General features: G+C 40.7%; 1 protein-coding gene across 1 annotated transcript in view; it reads right to left on the reverse strand.

Annotated features, from left to right (window-relative positions):
- The window catches only part of LOC111863428 (head-specific guanylate cyclase), a 366,348-nt gene that overhangs the window by 229,730 nt on the left and 111,974 nt on the right, over positions 1-24,644 (reverse strand). The window contains exon 2 of the mRNA XM_023849758.2: positions 14,748-14,833. Coding sequence (XP_023705526.1) covers positions 14,748-14,833 — 86 coding nt within the window. The remainder of the gene's footprint in view (positions 1-14,747; positions 14,834-24,644) is intronic.

Here is a 24,644-nt window from a genome sequence, read left to right on the forward strand (position 1 = left end):
GCATGAATTTTGGAAAGTCGGGGAGTTAGATCTAGACTTATATGAACGTGGGTTCGAAGCTAGAGTATAACACGGATGTATATGTATTTTCCGACACCATTTTCCACGCGAAAGTATCATTCTTCTGTGAACTGGTGCTATCATACAGATACATTTCATTGAACTAATGGTCTGTGGTCTGGTGGCCAGAGTTTCTGGCTACAGATCCAGAGGTCCGGGTTCGATTCCCGGTGCTACCAGATTTTCTGAGAAATGAGCCTGGAACGTGGTCCTCCCAGTCTCGTAAGGATAGTTGATGAGCTACTTCAATAAAATAGCAGCTCCGGTCTAGAAAACCGAAATTAACGGCCGTGGGGATTCGTCTCGCTGACCACGCGACACTCTCTATCCTCTAAATTTGGCACCAACTTCTCCGACAAGAGGCGGTCTTACAGTCGGTATATCTCGCTTGCGGACTAAAACCAAGAAGTTTAATGAATCGTGGAGGAGGGGTTTAAAACATATGCGAAGGAATCTTGTCTAAGGAGCAGATATGTATGCTTATTAATCTAATTACGTGCCAAATTAAGTTAGCATACGTTTTGATGCTTTCGCACCTTTGATTGTCCAGGTTGTGATCTCCTGGGTTTTGACACCGTGTTGTATTGTGGGTGTGTACCAATGTCTTTCAGGATTTTCTTTATTGTTAGTGGGGTGGGACTAAGTCCCTTGTACGGCGGCCACTTCTGGCCTATTGTACCAGCCCCAGATGATAGGTGAGGGTGATTGTGGAGCAATTGGGGGAATGAAGATTGGCAGGGGAAACTGAAGTACTCGGAGAAAACCTGCAGCAGCGCCACTTTGTCCACCACAAATCCCACTTGACGAGACCCGGGATCGAACCCAGGCGGCCGCTATGGAAAGCCAGCGACTAACCACTTGAGCTATGGCACGGCCCTGTCTTTGAGGTATAGAGTACCTCTATCTTTGGGGTTTAAGCTGTTGTCAGGAGACTTCCGTAACCACCTTCCTTTATTTATCTATTAAAATAACCTATTGCCGGTCACGGTAGCCGAACGGTATAAGGCATGTACTGTCTTCGCTCGCTTGGAAACCGGGATCGTGGGTTCGAATCCCATTCAGGGCATGGATGTTTAGTTTGTGTGTGTGCGTTTTTCTGTGTTTGTGTACAGGTAGAGGCCTTGCGACGAGCTGATCACCCGCCCAAGAAGTCCTACCGAATGTGTAAGATCTAGAAAAACTGAAGTGAACGGAGAAGTTCATGGAGGAAGGCCTAGGCCCACTGGGGCTGTAGTTCCAAGGAAAAAGAATGTAACCTATTACACGCCCTACACAATTCGATCTTGAAAATGGAGGCAGAATATTCATAATTCAGCAACAAATCTACACGTAGTCAAATTTAGAAGACCATTACTAACAAAATAATTAACTAGGTGAATAATTCCATGCATAAATGTCCCTCCTAGTAATCTGATAGTCACTAAGACGAAGATGTAGAGCTTATCATAGACACGAAAGATTAATTACTGTCTATTTTAATGGGCTCTGATATGTTTAACACTGAGGATTACTGAGTTTTCGGAGTTTGTCCAGTGATTGAAGTTTACTCTCTCTATGGACGAAACAAATTGTCTCCGACAATTTTACCTGAGGATAGAAGCAGATCCAGTTGTGTAACGTTGTTCTTTTAGAGTACCAGGCGATAGACAAGTGGAAATACTCAGTAATCTTCCGTATTAATTACATTTTTCTCGCCCCGGTAACGATGTAGACATTTCTTCTTGAGGTGTTCGGCTCGAAACTGAGCAGGATACCTGATATCCTGGCTAAGGTTTCTTTCCATCAGTTCCCTCAGTTATTCCATGAAAATTCTGGGATAGCACATCAAGGTCGCCTCCTTCCAAATCCTTATCAATTTCTCGTTAGTCAGTCATCCTCCATTTGACACTATATAATTTGGATATGGACAACTTCGTTAGATACTCGTAAACCACGACGAATTTACACTTGGACCACCTTCGATCCTTTTCCAAGAAGCAAGCGCGGAAAGTACTCGGTAGTGCTTGCAGCTTGTATTCGGGATATACCCAATTCGATTCTTGGACGGCACTATTACGACAGAAGTTACTTCGTGGTATTTATCAGTTTCTCCAGCAAACGTCGGGACAGCACCTTAAACAATGTCGCGACACTCTCTTCCCACACCCCTTTCAATTAGTTATCACTACGCAACGGCACTGCAAAGACACATCTGCAACAATAGAAGAGCTGTGTTTTCTATATGGTCCCTGCAGAGGAAGACAATTGGGGCGAAGGAGAGTAAGTTCTGCACAGGAGGCTGTGAAGAAATGACCTGAGCTCTTAAAGCTGAAGAAATTCAACTGTTAGAAGCCATTACCAGGAAACAGCTGGCGAAGACACAACAGACTGGAAAAGGTTTAGCGGGTGCTGAGGTGATTTGTGAATTGTAGAGATAAGCAGTGGCGCTGTAATTACTTGCACTTATGAGTCGTGTGTATAAGTGTTCAGTACATCGAGTCGCCAATCCAGACCACGTCTGTAGTCACTCCTACACGTGATAATATTCAGTCCATAGTGATTTATTATCTGTGCACTTTGTTGAAAACACTCAGACTGCAACAAGAATAGTGCTAAAAGCTTACAATTTCTTTTTACTTTGATGTAATGTTTGAAAGGCTCTACATCGATCATATCCCCATGCTAACCGGAGGTCTAATGCAGTTCCCTCGAAACAACCTGACAACTTAGACTGGCATGAATAAAAAGTGGCGTAATAGCATTTCTTCTGTTTCATTCTAAACTTCAAGATAGGGGACTATGAAAGAAAAACGAATATTGAGATTATTTTAAAGTTTCATATGAAAGATGTGAGGAAAGAGATTATTTGGAAGCCCTAGGAGTAGATTGAAGGATAATATTAAAACGGATATAAAAAAATAGGCTTGGAGTGTGTAGACTGTGTTTCATCTTACTAAGGATAGGAACCCGTGACAGGATTTGGTAAACACAATAATATACTTAAATATTAAACAAAAAGTTGGGAAATTCTTCTCTGCCTGTGAAACTATCAGCTCCTCAAATATGACTCCGTTCCCTTCACTTAGTTACTAATATTTAATTTTTCTTATTATTATGTGTATTCACAGGTTTATCGTGTAGTATGTTGGGAGAATGACCGTTTGTTCGTTGAATGTATAATCTAATTTTTTTTTTAAATTTCATTTCGGAAACTACCCAACAGATTTTCGTTAAATTTGGTATCTGAAGTAGAAACTACTTGTTGTAAAGCATACAGTACTTTATTTCTGTTCGTGTAGTTTCGAAGTAAAATTAACTGTATGCTATTAATGAATTTCATTACTGTTCTCAAAAAGATTCATTATAAAAAATAAAAGATACATGACATAAATGGAGCAGGGATAGCGCAGTCTAGGGACTAGCTACGGACTGCATGACCGAGGGGTCGGAGTTCGAGTTCCGGTATAGTCAAGAATTTTCTCTTCTCCACGTCGTCCAGACAGGCCCTGGGATCCAACCAACCTCTTATGCACTGGATACCGGGAGTAAAGCAGCCAGGGCGTGAAGCTGATCACTCACCTCTAACTAGCGCCGAGGTGAAAAAATGTGGATCTATACATCCACTTCCCCACACGCCTTCATGGCGGGGTGTGTGATTAGTAAAGCAGAGGGAGAACTTTACATTTTACATGATATAAATTGTAATTTTTTTATTAATTTAATAATTTATATATTTAATTAAATATAAGGAAGATAATTCACTGCCTTATCCGTGAATGTCTAATTTAATTAAATTTGTAACAGTGCTCATAAATGTTTACTTTATTCTACTATCCTTATTTTGAAAAAATAAAAGATGCGTGTGAGATCACCTTGCTCTCTGTCTGTCCGTCCATTTGTTTGTTTATATCATCTAATATTTGTTACGAGGCTTATGATATCACTTTTCTGTCTGTGTGCCTCTGTATATTCCTCTAATATTTTCGTTTTTTTTTTTTTTTGCGATCCGTGTCGTGTCAAAGGAAAGTAGGCNCGTGTCAAAGGAAAGTAGGCTACACGCCGGTAGTTCTCCCAAGAATTTCTTGTTACTAACATGCAGACAGAACACGTGTTGCCTGAGACATCTCGAATAGTGGGACCGCTTCTTATAATCTTAGTTTCGGTCTCGTAAAGATCACAGAAAATAACAATCTGTTTAATGATAGTATCATAGAGGCTCACCGAATTTTCGAAGTAATATACTGAGTTCATTTTCAGGGTGAAGAGTAAACAGCAAGATTCAGACACGAAATTCTGCTCGCTATTATATCTGGCTAGTTTCTTATTTGACTCATTCTTCCATTCTGAAGAAGGAGGCGGTATGTTCCTGCGAAAACTTTAACTTATACCAGACTAAGTGGTATTATATTCCAAAAATGGCATTTCCTTATATAAAGGAATTTAAATGATTCTGATATATCTCATAGAAGTATAAACCTTAACTTAATATCACTATTTCCATGTTCTGAAATGGATTTTCATAAAATCCAATTGTGCTTTCAGTCAGTCTGTTTTTTAACACATATATTTCACAGTCAAGCCAGAACAATTTCCAGCGTAGCAATATGAAATAAATTGATATTTTCATGCATGGGAAAACGATGTCTGTAGGGAAACCTTCCGGCTTATTGTGGAATAAGCATGGGCCTAAACAAATTACTTTTATTTCTATCCCTATAACAGGCCGTGGAGGCCCATGGGGTTGTGAGACGTTCAGAACCCCACATTTTCTAGATAATCGGCTAACAGTTGGCTGTGAGGTTGACACCCTTAAACGCCGGTCGCCATTTACCCCCCAGGTACTCATTTCTGTTAGAGGTTGGGTCGACTCCAGGGCCATAGTGCGGTTTGAAGGATTAGGTAAATTGAAAAATCCAATTACATCGGGAACCCCCGATCTTCCGGCTTGAAGCGTAGTGTCTCGACAAATTACGCTACCGTGTACCCCTAAACAAATTAGATATGAATTTTAATGACTAAATACGCGTATATGATCAATGCAAAGGAAGATAATTATTTCCATAAGTACAATAGAAAAGTGTTGAAGCGCACGAAGATATACTTAATATGGAATAACAGGAATATATATATTTAAATAATAAGGTTTATATGCAAAAGCCAAATTTACAGTTTTGGGGCCCCCGAGGCTATGAAAATATGAAGGTTCTTATCATTAACAACAAATTCAGGCTACGACATTTCTTTGCTGTCTCTTGTAATAACTAACATACGAATGAATGCCTTGTGATTTTAGACAGCCGGCATAGCTCAGTCGATATAGCGACAGCCTCTGGGTTGGAAGGTCGGTCTGCTATTTCTAGCAGAGCTAAGAGAATTTTCTCTACTCCACAGGGCCCAGGCTGGCTCTGGGGCCCATCCAGCCTCCTATTCAACGGATACTGTGGGGTTCTTTCCCCGGGGAGTAAAGCTGACCACTCACCTCCATGTAGTGCCGAAATCAAGAATGATGGAGCTTTACCTCCGATTCCTCATACGTCTTCACGGAATGGTGATTAAAGAATAATGTCGCAATAAAATCTCCGGTTTCTACGTATTTCGTAATTCTCTTTTGTGGAGACAACAGGTCGCACCACTTTTAAAATCCGGTCGTGCGCACACCTCAGATGGAATTAATTTAGAACTCCTTCAGTACAGTCAGATCTTTCTCAGACATATTTGAGATAATTAATTCAAAAATAAAACAATGAAGAAAACTCAACTAGCATTTTATAAAACAATATCCATATAAGTACATTCTAAAGGGTTCTGACTTCGTCTGTCGCCCAGTATTGTAAAGAACACAAGGTTTCCGAGACTTGATCTATTTCCTTCTTCAGGTGAGGAACTGGGAGGCACCTACTTTGTTGAGTCCGCTGGATAGAACGTCAATCCCAACTGAGTAGGTGCCTTCCACTCCAGCTGAGGACGGAAACAGATCCAGTTGTTGGAAAGAAGTCCAAAAGCTCCAATAATATCAAATTTCTATGTAACTTCAATATCACGACGAATCTGAGTTTACTGGTGTAGCTTTAAAACTCTATGCTTGTAATTGGAAATTTCGGGGTTCAAGGCTGGGACAACGGTTCTGATTGGGGTTTCTCATGATTTTCCTTAGACCTTCCAGGCAAATGCCTGGACAGTACCTCAGCTAGGTTAAGGCGACTTCCTTCCAAATACCTTTAAGTCATCTTTCATTAATCATTCCACCGTTCGACGCTACACACTGAGAGCACTGTAAAGCAAATCAGAAGAAGATAATCGGAAAACCGGCCGGAAGTCAAACCCGACTCCCTCCGAATTCAGGTCGAAAGCATTATCAGTCGAGTCCACTTGCTAATTCCGAAGGTTGCAAGTTTGCACAAAAACTTATCTGACAAGTACAGTACGCGCCAAAAAATCAGTACTGAAACTCGCGCATCTTGAACTCGCACGTGCTTTTGTCGACGGGGCATAGCTCCAGCCGCACGTGTTCCCAGTAGTGAAAAGGAAGCTGTGTTGTGCAGTTGATGAAAATGGGTCTCTCGACGGAGGAAAAAGTATTCATAGTTGAGTATTATTTCCGCTCATACGGAAGTAGTCGCAAGACAACTCGCTTCCTTGATTTTGAGCGGCCAGATGTTACCGTCCAGAAACCGCTACACAGTACACGTGTGACGATATGGTGTGCCGTCTCAGCACACGGTATATTAGGCCCATATTTCATTGAGGATGAAGAAGGCAATGCTCTTACCGTCACCCAGGAACGCTACACGGACATGGTGATCGGACCATTTCTTCAGGATTTGAGAAGGTTCTGTCGTGCAAGGGACCTTCACATGAATAGACAGTGATATCAATAGGACGTCTTTTCATTTCAGTACTGTAATTTTGGCGCATACTCTATTCGTGTTCCTAATGACCCCGAAGAAACAGTAGGCTTTATGAGTTTGTGTTTTCCATTTGCGGGACCTCTCCAAATATACTGCATGGGATTAAATTCAAAGATCGCTAGTTCTAACACCACAGAACATCTACAACTCTATTTCATGTCTGTTCATTATGAAACATAATAGAGTAAAATAGTATATAAATAAATGATCGTTATTCCTCACTAATCAATCGATGTCACTAAATAACTACTGATTAATGTATGTAATACTGTAAGAAATTCCTTAAACAAAATCTCCATTCATTAACAATGTCTCTTCTAATTGCCCAAACACTCAGTGACTGAAAATGAAAGTTCGATTTCTTTACACTTAACTGTACCTTCAAAAGCCGATCACAGTGACCGCGCGGTCTAAGACATGAAATATTTTCGCTCGCTCGAACACTGGGATCGTGGGTTCGAATCCCATTCAAGACATTGATGTTTGTTTATGTTGATTCTTTGTTTGTGTTAGGTAGCGGCCTTGAGGTGGGCTGATCTCCCGTTCAAGGAGTCCTACCGGATCTCATATTAAGAAACTGAAGTGAAATGAAGCGTTTCACGGATACTCTAAGCTTCAAGTAGTACAGTACAGTAAGAAGAAGAAGAAGAAGAAGAAGACAGCATCTTTAAATGGAATTAAGTCCGTTGTTTATAAGTACCTCGCTGGCTGCAAACAAGAAACATTTGACTGGCCGCTACCTCTGTTCAATGACTATACCGACTGCCTGCGTGTGTAAACATGCACTTCTCTTTATTGCTGCATCCTCGAATGCCTCCATGTACCCACACTACGGGTCCTCGTAAGTCGTCACGTGCTCTGATACACTACAGGTCCTCGAAAGTCGTCACGTGCTCTGATACACCACAGGTCCTCGAAAGTCGTCACGTGCTCTGATACAATGCTGGTTCTCGACTGAAGGCATGTGCTCTCATTCACTGGTGGTCGTCCAGAACCTAGACGTACTAGCTTGTCAGCGGAGTGTATCTGTATGCTGACGTCAGACTCACTTGTGTTATGCACTCTTTTGGTCAAAAAAGTAACTATTTTGCTCAGAATTAGTGGGTTTTGGAATTTTGTCCATTGTCTTGTATTTTAGAAACTAAAAAACACAATATTTCGAAAACTGGATCTGCTTCAGTCCTCGGTTGAAGAAGGAAGACACCTAGCCCGTTGGGTCTCTTAAAGAGAGCTAACCTCAATTACCGCACAACTCCTGTCAGATTCACAACAACTATTTAATTACTTCATACCAGGCAAATTCGGCGGGGGCAGCAAGAGACTGCAATATAAATGGTAATAAAGCACCCATATGTATGGACCCAAGGAACCCAACAGAGTAGGTGTCTCCCCGCCTCACCCGAGGGCCAAACAAATCCAGCTTCCGAAATGTAATGTTTTCTGGTTTTCAGAATACCGGACCATGGACAAAGTCCAAAAACACAGCAATTCTGAGTATTATACATCATCGTCAGAACCTTTTGGAATCTACTTGTAACTAATTTGGTTTTCCTCTGTCTCCCGTTTTCTGGGAAGGGTCTATGGCTGAAGATAGAAACAGTGGCAGATTCTTGTGAACATGACAACAAATGCATGTTACTGTATGAGAAACTATCTACATTCCAAAAGAGCCTTCTTCCGTGAAGTTAGCATGCTTTTAGTAGGAGCGAAACTTGTCTGTTTGCTTTTCAAGTGGCCTGTGATTACGGCTAAGCCGTTATTAATGAAATGAAATATCCTCATATATTTCAGGTTATGAATGAACGAGACAGATTAGTGTTATGTACAGAAGATGAATACGATGTGAAAGTTGAGAAATGCTTTGAGAAACCGGTTAATTGAGGCTGCCTGTCTATTGTACAGAGATTACTTCTTTTCATATGAGCAGAAGTTTCTTCTCTCTAATGAGCCATAGTACAATCACAACCCACTAAGATAGACCAGGGCTATCCAAAGTGAACCACAGTGTCACTATTATTCTCAAATTCTTTAAAATAATTTTAAGTTTTTGTGGATTATTTTATGACATAGTCACAATTTAAAATATGCAATTTCGCTTAGTGCATGGTTAATGAAAAATGAATTGAGGGTATCCGAAAGGAAAAGTTCATGGATTAAGGTAACATCCTGACATTTGCTTGGTAGGACTTAAGGATATAATGAAGGATCTCAGTATAGTTCATGTCCCACCCGAGATTTGAATCGAGAACCTCCAGAATATAAATCCAAAGATTTATAGAGGACATCAAACCGATTCGATAATTTTCGTGTTAGGACACTTAACAAAAGAGCTCTAAATTTGAAAGGGTCCTTTAAACGAATGACGCTGTTACTTAAAAATGTGAGCACTCCTTTGTACAACGTACAGTGGCTTAAAGAAGACCACGAAGATCTCTTTCCTAGACAGTTACTTACCGACTACCTGTGATAATCTTTCCATCACAGTCGCTGCAGTATATCTACAGACTAAGCATAATAAAAATACCAGAAAATCCATTAATTCATGTCCGTTTCTGAAGTCTGAGGTACTTTCTCTCACAGGTGTCAAAAGCAAAGCTGCCACTGTGCCTTATTAATTAAGCAGCACGCCATAAATTTGTATGGAAAAGTGGAGGTGTAGCTCCCAGGTTCTTGACCTTGACACTACATGGATTGGTTCGTTTCATGCACCGATCCCTACCTCACGGAGTACAGGGGACTTGGTACCCACTGGATGTGAGGCTGGTGGGGCATAGTGCCGGTCTGGATGCTGTGGAGAAGAGACAAACCTCTTGCCCCTGAGTGGAAATCGAATCCCTGCCGTCCAATTCGTAGATCGACGCTATATTGACTGAGTTATCTCCGCTATTTATCTCATTATTATTATTATTACTATTACTGCTGATATCCGTGAATTACGGTATGTTATCCAATATGTAAATACGTAAATATTTGACGTACATTTGCAAATTAACGTACACACACACACAGACATCACAACTGTGCTTGCTGATATGTTTCATATATATCATCATATATCACTTAACACACAGTGACATTTCAACACTTAAAGCTTGCATAACTCGTGTTTTTAAATCTAGCATCTGTGTTGCGCGTGAGAAATAGGGCCACAAGAATCGGGGCAGTAGCTTCATATATATTGTTGGAAGGAGGAAGGGTGACGCATTGTGACTAAATGTTCTGCTTTAACCCATACACATCTTAACAAATTCTTACCTCAGTGGACTCGACCAAATTCACTGTATATTCTCTTTAGAACGGCCAAGTTTGTAAACACGGACGGTATGTAAACTACACTTCACTTTATATTTTACCATTTCACTTCATTCTTAGTGGGGTGGGACTAAGTCCCTTGTACTGCGGCCACTACTGGCCTATTGTACCAGCCCCAGATCATAGGTGAGGGTGATTGTGGAGCAATTGGTGGAATGAAGATTGGAAGGGGAAACCAAAGTACTCGGAGAAAACCTACCCCAGCGCCACTTTGTCCACAACAAATTCCACTTGACCAGACCCTGGCTCGAACCCCGCTCGCCGCAGTGGGAAACCAACGGCTAACCGCCTGAGCTATGGCACGACCAATTTTAATTCAACATATCAATGCGAACATCTTTAGAACAGAACAAAAATAATGCCATTATAGTACATATGTTTTGAATTATTTCTCTTGCTTTAAAATAAATTTTGCTTGTTTTATATTGGCCCATTAGCCTCCAGGTTCGCAGTTCAAAGAATAGGAGACGTCAAAGTGGATTGGTGTATTGGTAATGACACGAAATCATATTCGTGAGGTGCTCTGTTCGAATCTTTTCAGGGACGCCGGCTATCCTGAAGTTTTTTGTGTTTTTCTCAGTCTCTCCATGAAAATACCGCGATATTAGCTCTATTAGGTCACAGCCGTTTCCTTCCAAGTCTCTTCCAATTCAAAAATCGTTATCCTACCAGTCGCAGCTCTTCCAACTACTGACGGCACCCTGCAACAGCCCACAGAAAAAAGAATGGAACAAGATATTAAAACGTGAAGGATATAAGGAGGGGTCTCTTGGTTTGATTTCCATCAATTCCTCATGCCTGGACGGAAAGATGCTAAAAGCAAAACAGAAGAATAAGATGAAGGCCGTAATTATAACTTTCTGGTAAATATATTCCGTTTCATTACGAAATGTTACAGACATTGAATGAGAAGTGTTGCCTTAAAAGTTAGGACTTACGACAAGTTATGAAAACAGTACGAGTACATCCAGAGAGATTTTATTTCTTATTTCAGCCCTTCATTTCCATCGTTTCTCCCCGCGTCTCGATATTTTCATTGCAACAAATATTTGTTTTATCGCGTTTCCTCGAACATTTCATTAGCAAAAAGTTGTGAATGTTTAAAACTTGCTAAGAATAAAAATGCATGTATTTTTCTTCATATTTTTATCTTTGAGGAAATTTCATTAAATAAGTAGAATATTTACAGGTTAGCTCAGAGGACAATTGTAATACTCGTCACAATGGTCGATACCAGAGCCTCTCTCGTAAACAACAATTAATAATATGTCACTGCTTATTCGCCCGTCTGTAGCAAACACTTGCGTACTCTATGCACACAAACACACACAGCTATCCTAGCAAACCGTCCTTCACTATCATTTCCAATCTCTCAACTGTTCCTAATACACTCAGTAGCCACCCCTGCATTACAACGAAGTTCTGTACTCTGTACACCTCCATGGCGATACTATTCATCCAACTTAAAATCGTCACTGAATTTTCCGATTAGGTTATCTTGTGTCTAAGCAACATAACATGAAGATCTACAGTTAAGTGAAGATAAGGTTTCATATATTCTTTCTTGTACAGTAGCGAAGGTGGTGATCAATTTCACTATCTGAAGAAAGTCGTCTTCTGGGTTTAGGCGCCGTGTATTCTTCGTTTCGGCCGACGTTTCGGAGGAACGTATCGCCTCCATCTTCAGAGCAGGTGAATGGCTTGGAATGCAGAGAGCAGGACAGCTACTGCTCTCTGAATTCCAAGCCATTCACCTGCTCTGAAGATGGAGGCGATACGTTCCTCCGAAACGTCGGCCAAAACGAAGAACACACGGCGCCTAAACCCAGAAGACGACTTTCTTCATAGTCATCGCCGTGAAAACCTCAAAACTAACAATCACTCTCTTCCATCTAAAAGTTTGTTGGGTACGTCCAGGCATTCTGTATGGATATAATGACGAAGAAATAAATTATTAAAGTTGCTGGGATTTGAATTCCTGTCATCCGGTCCGTGGTCAAACACTTCTACACAAAAGGAGAACTGAATAATCGTCCCTCAACTGGCTTCTTTAAGCCCATTACCAGGTACAAACGAATTTAGTTGGTTTCCATGAGTGTGCGCGCAGGATGGATATTGGTGATTAATTTCTGAATTAGGTGAACAAAGTTTGGTACGGGCACTGTGCCATTAGACGGCACTTCAGTCCCATGGCTTCAGTTTCCTACAATCGATATTAACAACATGGCGGACACGAACATATGAGGTGGAGAGCCTCTTAATCTTATATTACGTATCCTAATAGATCTTCGAAGAATGTGCAATTTCTATTAGTACGAGTATAATGTCTTTGTAGAATGTAAAACAACAAAATGGTTGCCGCGTGAAATATGTATATACAGCTCTCGATTTAATGGTGATAACTAATAAAGCACTGCATCTAGCAATACGAAATTTGATAAAACATAAATCGTAATATAACCATGCAATTTATATGGAATATTGACTTTAAGCTCATAATTACAAAAAAAAAAAATACAAATTTTCAAGCTATTTCCATGAAATTTTACATACTCAAAATCTGTAGGTCTGCTTAAGAAATAAGTTCTTCCAAAAATAAATATGTACAGTAATAATTCAATTTAATTCAGACACCTAAGGTATAAGAGGAACGGATTAAGTAAGTCAAGAGACTTACAGCTATGCAAAGCTGTTGGATCTCATCTGTACGTTAGTAAATCACAGGAAATTCAACATTACTTAAGATAGCAGAAGTGTAATTTGATTATTTCAGCATGAAATATATTTATCAGAGAAAAGTTGAGAATTTTCTTGCAAGCAGAATATCCCTCATGGGAATGTCTTGACTAAGTATTTAATCATTTGGACTTGGTCTTGATAGGCTTAAAAGTTCAATCACTGGATCTACTAATTGGAAGCTGAGGTAATTACGTTACAGTTGCCATCTGCTACCCGTGATCAGTTAAATTACATTTAGTAATGTTACAATTACCCAAAGGTGACGGAATGGTGCAGTCGGCACAGTGACTGGCTACGGGCTGGACGACCGAGGGGTCGGAGTTCGAGTCACGGTAAGGACAAGAATCTTCTCTTCTCCACATCGTAGCCACCTGCCTAGAAAATGTGGGAGCTTCGACGTCTCTCAACGCTATGGGCCTCCACGGTCTGTTACAGGAATGCCTTTACCTTTTCCTTTTTACCTTATGCTGAGAAATAAATGCCAAATTTTAATCGGGAGGCTTTAAAGGACAAGACCATCTAAGATGCAAAATATAGATGAAAGGATAATTTTAAAACGGATCTTACAGATATAGGATAAGAAGATGTGGATTGGATTCACCTGTCTCGGAATAGCATCTAGTGGCGGGCTCTTGTGAGCATGTTAATAAATCTTCGAGTTCCAAAAAATGTCTGGGAATATCCTGACTAACTGAAAGGCTCTCATTTCTCGCAAAGGTTCCTACTGCATGGGATCAGGAATTAAGAATGAAACAAAAGAAGGGCGAAGCATCGAGAATCATGGACTTGGAAATACGTGTCACTTAAGCTGGAGTAGTCATTTTTCAATCTTATTTAATTACTGAAGAATATATTTATTCATCGTGATCATACCAAGGTATTCAAAATTTAATTGAAAATCTTTTGTCATCTCAAACTGTTGCCTTTATAACTTAAACGTTTCTAGAATATAAAGCAGTATTCGCTTGGAAAGACTTTATTTATAAAAGTGATACTGTAGGTTATGAACAACTGAAGCGACATTAATCAGCAAGCCATACTTCTCTACGCTAATTCTAGGTACCAACATCAAAAGGTTAGTAGACAAATTCCAAAATTTCTTCGAAGCCGATAACTAATTAAATATCGCTGTTCGATAGATTCATCGCGTAACATTTGAACGTATCAGGTAAATTATACTGCAGAGTAAACAATGATGATGTTAATGACGGCGACGATGATATACTGACGTTGTTATGATATTTTCATAAAAACATTCATAACAGGAAGTAAATTATGTAAAATATTCTGTAGTATTTTTAATGAATATTTACTGGACTGATTCTGATGGAAAATTAAGATATATTAATATGTAAAATGGAAGACGTAAAGAACATAAGAAGGAAAATGAACAAAGAAGTAAAATAAGGAAAAAAACAAGGAAAGAAAGACGTAAAGATTAAAGGAATAAGAGGAACGAACATAAGTAAATCAAGAGGAAAAATAAATGGAAGAAAAAGGAAGAAAGGATGATATAGAAGAGGGAGGAAAGGAAATTAAGGGTGTAAGAAACGGAGAAAAATGCAAACGAAAGAAACAAAAAGATGAAGATAGGAACCTGGAAGAGAGAGATAGTCGGTGACATATCAATTTCAGCACGTACTGTTTTTGATGGTGTACTCTTAGACAAATGAATAAAACATCCAATGGAGCTACACATGTGTCCAGAAATGCCAGCTTAATGGTCCATATAAAATATTGGGTACTCACAGAAACTCGTATCTGGAGGTAGCGTCAGGCTCGGCTGCTTCAATCTTCAGGAGGAGAGAAGTCAAGGCGACGTCAAGAGCTTCGTTCTGGGACAGGAGAAAGAAAGATCCATGTGAATTCCTTGATACACTTCCTGCATGCGAGTTAAAGGAATTTACTGCGGAAAAGAGGCCACAAAATCAAAATAAGTTTACAACATACATCTCAAATTGCAATGCATATCTTCTCCCAATGCGTTGCTTCAGTATTTTAAAGTGTTTTGCTACTGAAGACGCCGTTATATAAGCTTTGATGTTTATTTGGTTACAAGAAGTTATTGAAGGAAAGATAGAGGGGCGGATAGAAGTGACAAGAAGACGAGGAAGAAGACGTAAGAAGATGCTGGATGACCTTGGGGACAGAAGAGGATACTGTCATTTGAAGGAGAAAGCTCTAGATCGCATTAGGTGGAGGAATCGTTTTGGAAGAGACTGTGGACCTGTCGTCTGACAGATTACTGATGATGATGATGATGGATTTCATACTACAAAGGACACCCAGTTCTTCGAATATGCGATTACTTTTCTTCAACATCTCATTAAATGTTAATGATCTCGAAAAATCTATGTAAGAAATTTGAATATCTCAATGAGAAGTGTACTGTCCCGAGAAGGCAGTGGTGCTTTAACTAGCGATAACAAAGAAAATCACGAAATATATTAGTGATAATGACCGGTAAGGAGTCAGTCCACTTTACTTAAAAAAATATTCCGACACTGTAATAACTAAAGTGTTAGGGCAGAGAAAGGTGGTTAGTTAGTTAGTTAGTTATTGGAGAGGGTGGGTTTCCCCATGCACTGAGACCTGTATTGGTCCATTGTGCTTTCCTCTATGATTTCTACCAGTCTCTATATCCTACCGGTACTGGTGCTTACCATCAGTCCCGCCCAGCAGCGAGACCGGCTCTACTAGCTGAGAGGTATCTATAATGCTTCCCCATCTACCAGAGGTATTAGAGACTGCTGTTGGGCGGGAAACGTCCGTAATTTGGCTCAGTGACCTCCTTTGGAGACATGAGGTTCTTTTACGTGCCGTAAAGCTACGACACGGGACCCACGGCTTAAAGTCCCTCCCGGAGGACTTGTTCCCTGAATTTTTCCGCCATTAAAAATTCGACGACCTCCGCCGGGGATTTGAACCCGCGTACTACGAGTCATGAGGTGGGAGCGTTACCTCTAGACTACGGAGGCCGCTCAGAGAACGGTAAATAAAGTCGTCAATTTGTTAACTAATTAAGCACTACGCCATGAAGGCGTATGGGGAAAGGATGGATGTACTGAGCCACATTTTCTTGACCTCGACACTAGTTGGAGGACAGTGGTCAGTTTCACACCCCGGTCGATTTACTCCCGAGGAGAAAGCCCCCGCTACCCACTGGATAGGAGGCTGGGTGGAGCTCAGAACTTGTCTGGACGATATCACCTTTCCAGTTCCATAAACACTTTGCAACACGTAACATAGAAGTACGTCATCTCTAGGCCATGCCCAAAATACTAGAACGCAACAGTAGAGGAAACTGCGTTTTCTTTGTGTCCACACAAATGACGCATGCGCGGTAACGTCTCACGGAAATACATAGCGACATGTGACGTGTTTTCTGTGAGGTGTGTCAGTGCTGCATCTTCATAAGCGAGCAGATTCCGAAGTAAACAGTGGTCAGCAGGAGTAAACCAATAAGCTGAAGGAGCAGTAGTAAGATTCCGAAGAGGAGATTGTTTGCAGATTAGACAGATGCGTGTGTAACAAGATGGTGAAATAAAACAATATATAGAGATGAGCCACAATTTAAAAAAAAAAAACATTAAGATATTAAAAAAGGAGATGGAGATGGGTGTAACGAGAAATGAGTCCAAATTTTTGGCGGGAATAATTGGAGGGAACAGACTAACTGGAGAACGTAGACACAGATGAAAATTCATCTTAGAGGAAATGTACATGAAAAATAAATAGATATTTTGGGGAAGAGGCAGAAGATACGGTCAAATGTTGGAGTTTTAAGATAATAAACTTCTTCATTCAGAGAAAATGAACAATTTATTGACTAGCTGGTAACAAACTTTTCGAGAAGACTCTTATTCATGGAAACGTTTCGAATTTATGAGCTCACTTATGCATCGCGAGGGTAATTATGGACGCCCGATATCAAAACTGAATAATCCTCAGCCTCAGTACCATTAAATTCGATCATAAAGCAAATGTAATCTGTTCCACTGGGGAATAATGGCATTTCTCACCCTATTAGATACAATTACACTTTCAGAACACTGTATTTGATTTAATTAAAGCGAGTCTTGTTCTGCATATCTGATTGCAGAAACTATGCACGATACACAGCCCGGAGTTACAGCCACTGAACAATAACCAGACGCATCCGTTAGTTAGTCATCCTCCACGCATATGTACACGTATTTGTATGCTTATCAATTCTAATCGAAACGGACGCTGCTCAACTGCGGCGCACATTTAGTTCTGTTCATTCAAAGATAACAAGCAGGCCTACAGATACTGTAATTATACAAACAACAAACTAAACAAACTCCGTGGCTTTAGTCCGCAAGAGAACTATACCGTCCGAGCGACCCCTGCTTGTCGGTGAAGTTTTAAAACAAAGTTAACCAAACATAGCCTTGATCTGAAATTCCACAACCACGCTAATTCTATCGTCTAATTACGAGGAATTTTTCGTAAATTTCTTATTATTAAATTACTTTATTTCATAAAGAAGTACGGGGCACGGGGTAGCGTAGTTGGTTGAGGGGCTATTCTACAAGTCGGAAAGTCGCGGGTTCAAGTCCCGATGAGGTCACTGGATTTTTTTTTTCAATTGACCTGATCTTTCCAGCCGCACTATGGCCATGGGGGTCGACTAAGCCTCTAGCAGAAATGAGTACCAGGAATTAATTAAATAATTTTCCTGGGGAGTAAAGCGCGGCCGGCGTGTAAGGCTGACAAACTTACCGTCATCTTTGAGCCGATTGTCTAGATAATATTGGGCCCTCAACGTCTCACAACCCTATGGGCCTCCACGGCCTGTTACAGGGACAGCTTCACTTTTTTTTTTTACATATTTTACATAAAGAAGTATAGTCACATTATATATCACATTGTACCTGCCACCTCCCCGTAATAGATTTTGTACGAACTGGCACATAGTCATGAAATTCGGTATGACTATCATGTCACCAGAGCAAAACAACCTTGAATTCTTTTAACGTTTTCATTTCAGGATATTCTAAACAACGCCCGCTGCTAGGCAACATATTGCTAACATGCACCAATGAACAGCAACAGAGGAACGCCGTTTTCTTTGAGGACCGCTAAGCAAAAATTGAAACGCAACAGAACATTGTTCTCTATGCGGTCCGTGCCGAGATGTACGTAGGGCAATTACTTAGGTAATGCAGTGCAGGGAAATGGAGATTTGCTTGGTGAATTTACTTAGAGGACTGCAGTTCAGTCGTGAACGGTTACTTTTAGAGGTAGGTAGCTGAGACACAGGGATATTTTGGGCATACATAATAAGGCGAACTTCCGATGTTCGAAGCCGCTATCAGGCAACGACCTATGAGGACACAGCAGACTGAAAAGTCTCAATCATTGCTGCAGTGAGCTGCAGAGTGTGTGAATATGCGATAGCACTATAGTTACTTGTAGTTAGTATCGGTAAGTGGCAAATAAATCCAATTTCCAATCCAAACAATGTCTATAGTAACTTATATAAGTGACAATATAAATTATTTTTCATTAAATAATATGTTTTATTTACACCGGGGTCTTTATTGATACATTTTATACCTTGTTTCCAAATTAAATAGCACAGGACATATGGAAGGGCGCACTTCTTTGGCTTACACATGAGAGTGTTATCCAATATCTTCTCACCGCCTCGGTTTGAGACATTTCCTGTACTTGCATCCACAGGTGCAATGCTTTAAGCCGTCTGAGTATCCAGGACCGAAATACGCTCTGACAGGAATAGACTTTCAACTGATGTACTGTAGCAACAACAGAAAAGCATCTTACATATAACTGGGTTTCATAACACTGCGTTGAAGTGAGAAGAAAATATAAATTTGCATATGTATTAAGGAGACGAATAAGAACTAATCCACTCTAATTTAAATTTCAACAGGTCCTGGTGCCTTCAAAGGTCATGAAAAACGCATTCTGATGTCTCAGACTTCATAAAGAATACATGTAAAACTCGTATTACTAATAACATTAAGTAAGAAAATACCTCAGAGCAATTACTGTTAGAATAGACTCAGAGGATTATTCCAAGTTTTATTTCAATTTAAGGCGACATTCAATAGCTCAGATTACATAGTGTCGAATGAGAGGATTGTTACTGAATAACGAATTGGAAAGGATAAGAAAAGAAGCTATCGTTATGTAATTTATGGAACAATCTCGGTATTTTTCTGGAGGGAATGAGAAAAATCATGCACCTGCTAGGTTGGGGCACTCAGTGTTATCAGAGAGTGGCGGAGACCGTTACATAATTAAAATATTTATCACATTAAATTCTCAATTTACGATGCGAAACAAAATCACCATACAGGATATCTCGCTGAAAACAGGAGTTTTCTTCTGTAAAGTTGCGTATATAAAGGTGACGTATTTTGAATAATGTTTTAGACTAAGAATATAAGCATTTTCAGTCAGCTTCCCAACAATTTATCTTAATAAATATATATATTTCAGTAGAAAATGTATTTTCATTGCCATTATAACATTCTGACTAGATATATAATTTCTCTCTGGATATATTCATTCTGTCGTTTACAGAGAATATGTCCGAATAACAAGCAATATCGCCATTCATCATATTGGAATTCGGTAAGCCCTTTAACACTTTTGTAAGAAAGTACTTTGAGAAACACAAAGGTACAAATAATGGATGGAAGGCATTCTTTTCATAAAGTGTATTACAGATGGACAGGTGTTCCAAAACGGGCGGAATTTTTAAAATTAAACTGCGGATCAGGTATTAAAAAGGATTTACTTCTCAAGAGTACCCTTAACAAGTTTAATTAAAAAATACTTACAACTTCACAACAAGTAGCGTGTTCTTAAAGTACACGAGGCTTAACGTACATGAACATGCTCTAATTAAGTCTGTTGCTGTTATCTGAAAAGTTTAATCCTTCGTGGCTAGGCGGAGCACCACAATACTCTTCAGTTGCAAGCAGCAACTGAGTGTAACGTAGATCTAACCTTGCCCTGAGACCAAGGCAAAGGAAGGCACAAGCTGCAGAAGCCCAAATTACAATCCATTTCCTAATGCAACAGAAAACAGGAAGTTCTATACAAAAAAATAATTTAATAATACATGATAATAGCTTTTTACAAGAGACAGGTGCGTTAACTAGGTACATAGCTTAAAGTATTTTGATAGATATATTTCCATTTGTGCCAGGAGCTTTAACGGTTACTTTTGTGATCACGCGGACATAGTTAACCGATAATGTAAAGGTTACTCAAAAACAACAAATATGAATACACGGGTATGCATATAGACTAAGAGATTTTGACTGCCATAAATCATGTACTGGACAAGCGGAAATTCTCTTATGCTTCACATGTAACGAAATGGGTAGCGGGGGATTTACCCGAGGGTAAAGCGGCCGGGGTTTGAAGCTACCACTCACCTCCAACTAGTGCCAGGGTTAAAAATACGTGAATCTATATATACACTGCATCGCATGTTTCATAGCGTAGTAATTTAGATTGGGGCACGCGGTAGCTTAGTTGGTTGAGGTACTATGTTACAATCCGGAAGGTCGCGGGTTCAATTTCCGATGAAGTCACTGAATTTATTAATTGTCCTAATCCTTCCAGCCGCATTATGACCCTGGGGTCGACTCAGCCTCTAACAGAAATGAATAATAGGTATCTTCCTCGGGTTAAATGGCGGCCGTTGCGTAATTCTTACAACCTCACCTCTTTCTGTGAGCCGATTTTCTATAAAGTTTGGTAGCCTCGACGTCTTACAATCCTATGCGCTTTCACGGCCTGTTACAGGGAAAGTTTTGTCTTTATTATTATTTCAATTGAAAACTTTCACTTAAGCTCCTCAAGATTTCTTGAAGTTTCAAATGTTGCTTCCTGTTTTTCTTTAAAGTAAAAATTTGGGATCCGTACGTAAGTGTAGGTATGACCATACGCCTTGATCATGCAAAGCCGAAGATCTTTATTCAATGCCTAGACAGTGCATGGTATTTACAAGCGATATTACAGAATTATATTTCTTCCGGATCACATTTTCTCTAAAAGGGCTATTGGTGAGGCTCACGAAATTTAGATGCCTTCTCAACATGTAATGGCTAGCCAGCGATCCTGTTACTAGTCTCCAGTTTACAGTAGAAGTCCAATAGGTCCCCAGACAGTTCATCCGAAAAGCCTGGGCGCGGTAGCAGAGGGCCAAGACGCTGAGCCCTCTAATGCAGGTCGAGAAGATCCAGGGATCACCTCACATCTCTTTAAAGGAATCCCTGGGAAAGTTCCTGTCCAGTCCCTCATGGAGTCGGACTTAGCTGACAATCTTCAGGGAACACTATTTTAGCTCCTTCCGACATTGGTAGCTAAGGAACTAGTGAAAACAATAACAAGGAAGGAACGAGAATAAAAAAGGATGTACCAACAAGTGAACATGTAAGCCGAGCAGAAACAGTGTAGCTCAAATATGTAGTACGAATTTATGGTCCAGTTCTTTGGATCATTAGACCTCTGTAAATTGGAACAAATGTTCAGGTTCATTGGTTTCAGAGACACGAAAATGTCATTGTGTAAGTGCTTTTATTTTCAGTTTACACTGATGTTTTCTATATTTTCGTTTCAGTGCCCTATAAACTTGCTTTGTTAGAAGAGTTGCAAAAGAAAAAAACATATTCTGAAAAGTTCTGTCTTCTGAGATATAACACCGTATAATCCGTTGAAAGTCAACCGACGTTTTGGAGAAATATTTCACCTCCGTCTTCAGGGTAAAGAATAGGCCTAACAAGAAACCAGAGTGAAATAGGTAGAAAGGAGATCTCTGTGACATGTCCCTCCGAAATTTTGGTTCACAGTCAACGAACCACACGGTGTGGAAATTACACGTGTATAACCACCCGAGTGAGAACCACAAATATTAAAATTAATGTTTCGTTTACGTCTGATTGAGGGCAGTGTACCGCCTCTGTGGTCCATTGGTCAGAGTTCGTGGCTACAGATCCAGAGTTCCGAGTTCGATTCTCGGCGCTACCAGATTTTCTGAGAACGAGTGAGTCTGGACCACAGGGAAGACCAAGGCGTAGGTGGGTGGATAATATTAGAATGGATCTTAGAGAGATAGGATGGGATGGTATCGATTGGATAGATCTGGCTCAGAATAGGGACCAGTGGAGGGCTCTTGTGAACACGGTAATGAACCTTCGGGTTCCGTAAAATGTTGGGAAATTCTTGAGTAGCTGCAGAATTGGCGGCTCCTCCAGAAGGGCTCAGCTCCATGAGTAAGTAAGTAAGTAAGTAGTGAGTCTGGAACGGGGTCCACTCAGCCTCTTGAGGATAATTGAGGAGCTACTTGAACAGAACAGTAGAGGCTCCGGTCTAGAAAACCGAAATTAACGGCCGTGGGGATTCGTTGAACTGACCACGAGACACCCTCTATCCGCTAAAGCTGGCACTAACTTCGCTGACAAGAGGCGATCGCTCGGTCGGTAGAGTTCGCTTGCGGACTAAAACCACGGGGTTTTTTTTTTGTATTTGAGAAAAATGGGAAAAAGAAGCAATATATATGACAGTTGATATCAGAAAAACGAAGTGTGAGTATTTGAATAGAAAAGTCTGATACGAGAATAGTTACAGTAACATTCAATAAAGCGTTATTAGGTTTAGACGTATGAAGTATCTTCAAGTATACATATCCTTGGCTACTTACCAATTCATCTTTATATTTCAATTAATATTATTGTAGAGGATTTGATCAACGCGTTGCCAGGGAACAGTTATGTAAATACGGTGAAACACGCAACAATAGAGGAAGCTGTGTTTCCTGTAGATCCGAACGACGTGACTATAGACTGGCTGGATAGTGATCAGGAGATATGTGTTTACTGCTGTTACATGTCCGTTCTGCAACCATATAACGAGAGCCATGAGCTCTAAGTTCAGATTGATTTAGAACTAGAAGTACTGAAGGGTAGAAGAATCAGCCTATGAGGATTTACCGTGTGATTTGAAGATTTGGTGTCTTCTGCAGTACAGTGACATAAGGAGTGCGAGATTTAGTGAGACTTTCATGGTTTCTGTGTTATAAAGCCGTGAAGACTAGAGCAGATACACTTAGGAGATTAGCGTAGAGTACTCTGTAGCGTGAAAATCAACATTAGTGTAATAATTAATTGTAGTTACGACCTAGCCTAGTCAAACCTCGCCTCGCCTCACTCCGAATCGCCTCGCCTCGCTCCGAATCGCCTCGCCTCAAGTCAAGTCACGTCAAATTACGTCAAGTCACGCCAAGACAAGTAACGACAAATCACGTCAAGTCAGGTCAAGTCACACCAAGTCACGTCAAGTCATGTCAAGTCACGTAAAGCAAGGTCAAGTCAACACAAGTCACGCCAAGTCAGGCCAAGTCACGTCACCTCACCTTACCTCACATCAACTCACCTCACCACACCTCACCTAACCTAACTTAAAAGAACGGCAAGTCACATCAAGTCGACAAGTCGCGTCAAGTCGCGCCAAGTCTCGCCATGTCATGTCAAGTCAGGTCAAGTCCTGCCCAGTCACGACAAGTCACGTCAAATGACGTCAATTCGGGTGACGTCAATTCACGTCAACTCACGTCACCTCACCACACCTCACCTAACCTCACCTCATCTCACTTAACCTCACCTCACTTCACCTAATTTAACAACAAGGAATGGTACCCCTCAGTTCTGATTGATGCGCACAAGTCTACTGCGCAAACGTAACTTAACCTAGCCTAACCTAACCTAACCCAACACAACCCAACCCAAACCAACCCAACCTAACATAACCTAACGTAAACTAATCTAACCTAGCCTAGCCTAGCCAAGCCAAGCTTCGCCTTCCCTCGCCCCGTCACTCCTCGCCTCACGTCAGCTCACGTCAAGTCACGTCAAGTCACGCCAAGTCACGTCAAGTCACGACAAGTCATGACCTCGTCCGGTGTTTCACGCCCAGGCACGCCAGGTCTCGTCGAATCACGCCAAGTTACATCAACTCACGTCACGTCACGTCACCTCACCTCAAATCATCTCACAACACCTAACCCCAGCACACCTCACTTCACATAACATAAGAGCAGGGAATGGTGCCCCTCAGTAATTGATTGATGCGCAGAAGTCTACTGCGAAAACCTAACATACCTTAAACTAACCTAAACTAACCTAACCTAAACCAACTTAATCCAATCGAACCTAACCTCACGTCACGTCACGTCACGTCACCTCAACTCACCTGACCCCACCTCACTTGTCACGTCAAGACCACAAGTCACGTCAAGTCACGCCAAGTCACGCCAGATCAGATCAAGTCACTCCAAGTCACGTCAAGTGCTGCCCAGTCACACCAAGTCACGTCAAATGACGCCGAGTAACGCCTCACCTAACCTCACCTCGCCTTACCTCAACTAATTTAAGAGCAGGGAATGGTGCCCTTCAGTTACCGATTGATGCGTACAAGTCTAATGAGCAAAACTAACTTAACTAACCTAACTTAACCTAGCCTAACCCAACCTAACCTAAATTAACTTAACCTAACCTAACATAATCTAACCTAGCCTAACCTAACCTGACCTAACCTAACTTGACCTTACCTAACCTAACCTAACCAAACCTAGAGTAGCGT

This window comes from Cryptotermes secundus, unplaced genomic scaffold (genome assembly GCF_002891405.2).
Source record: "Cryptotermes secundus unplaced genomic scaffold, Csec_1.0 scaffold964, whole genome shotgun sequence".
Taxonomy (NCBI): domain Eukaryota; kingdom Metazoa; phylum Arthropoda; class Insecta; order Blattodea; family Kalotermitidae; genus Cryptotermes; species Cryptotermes secundus.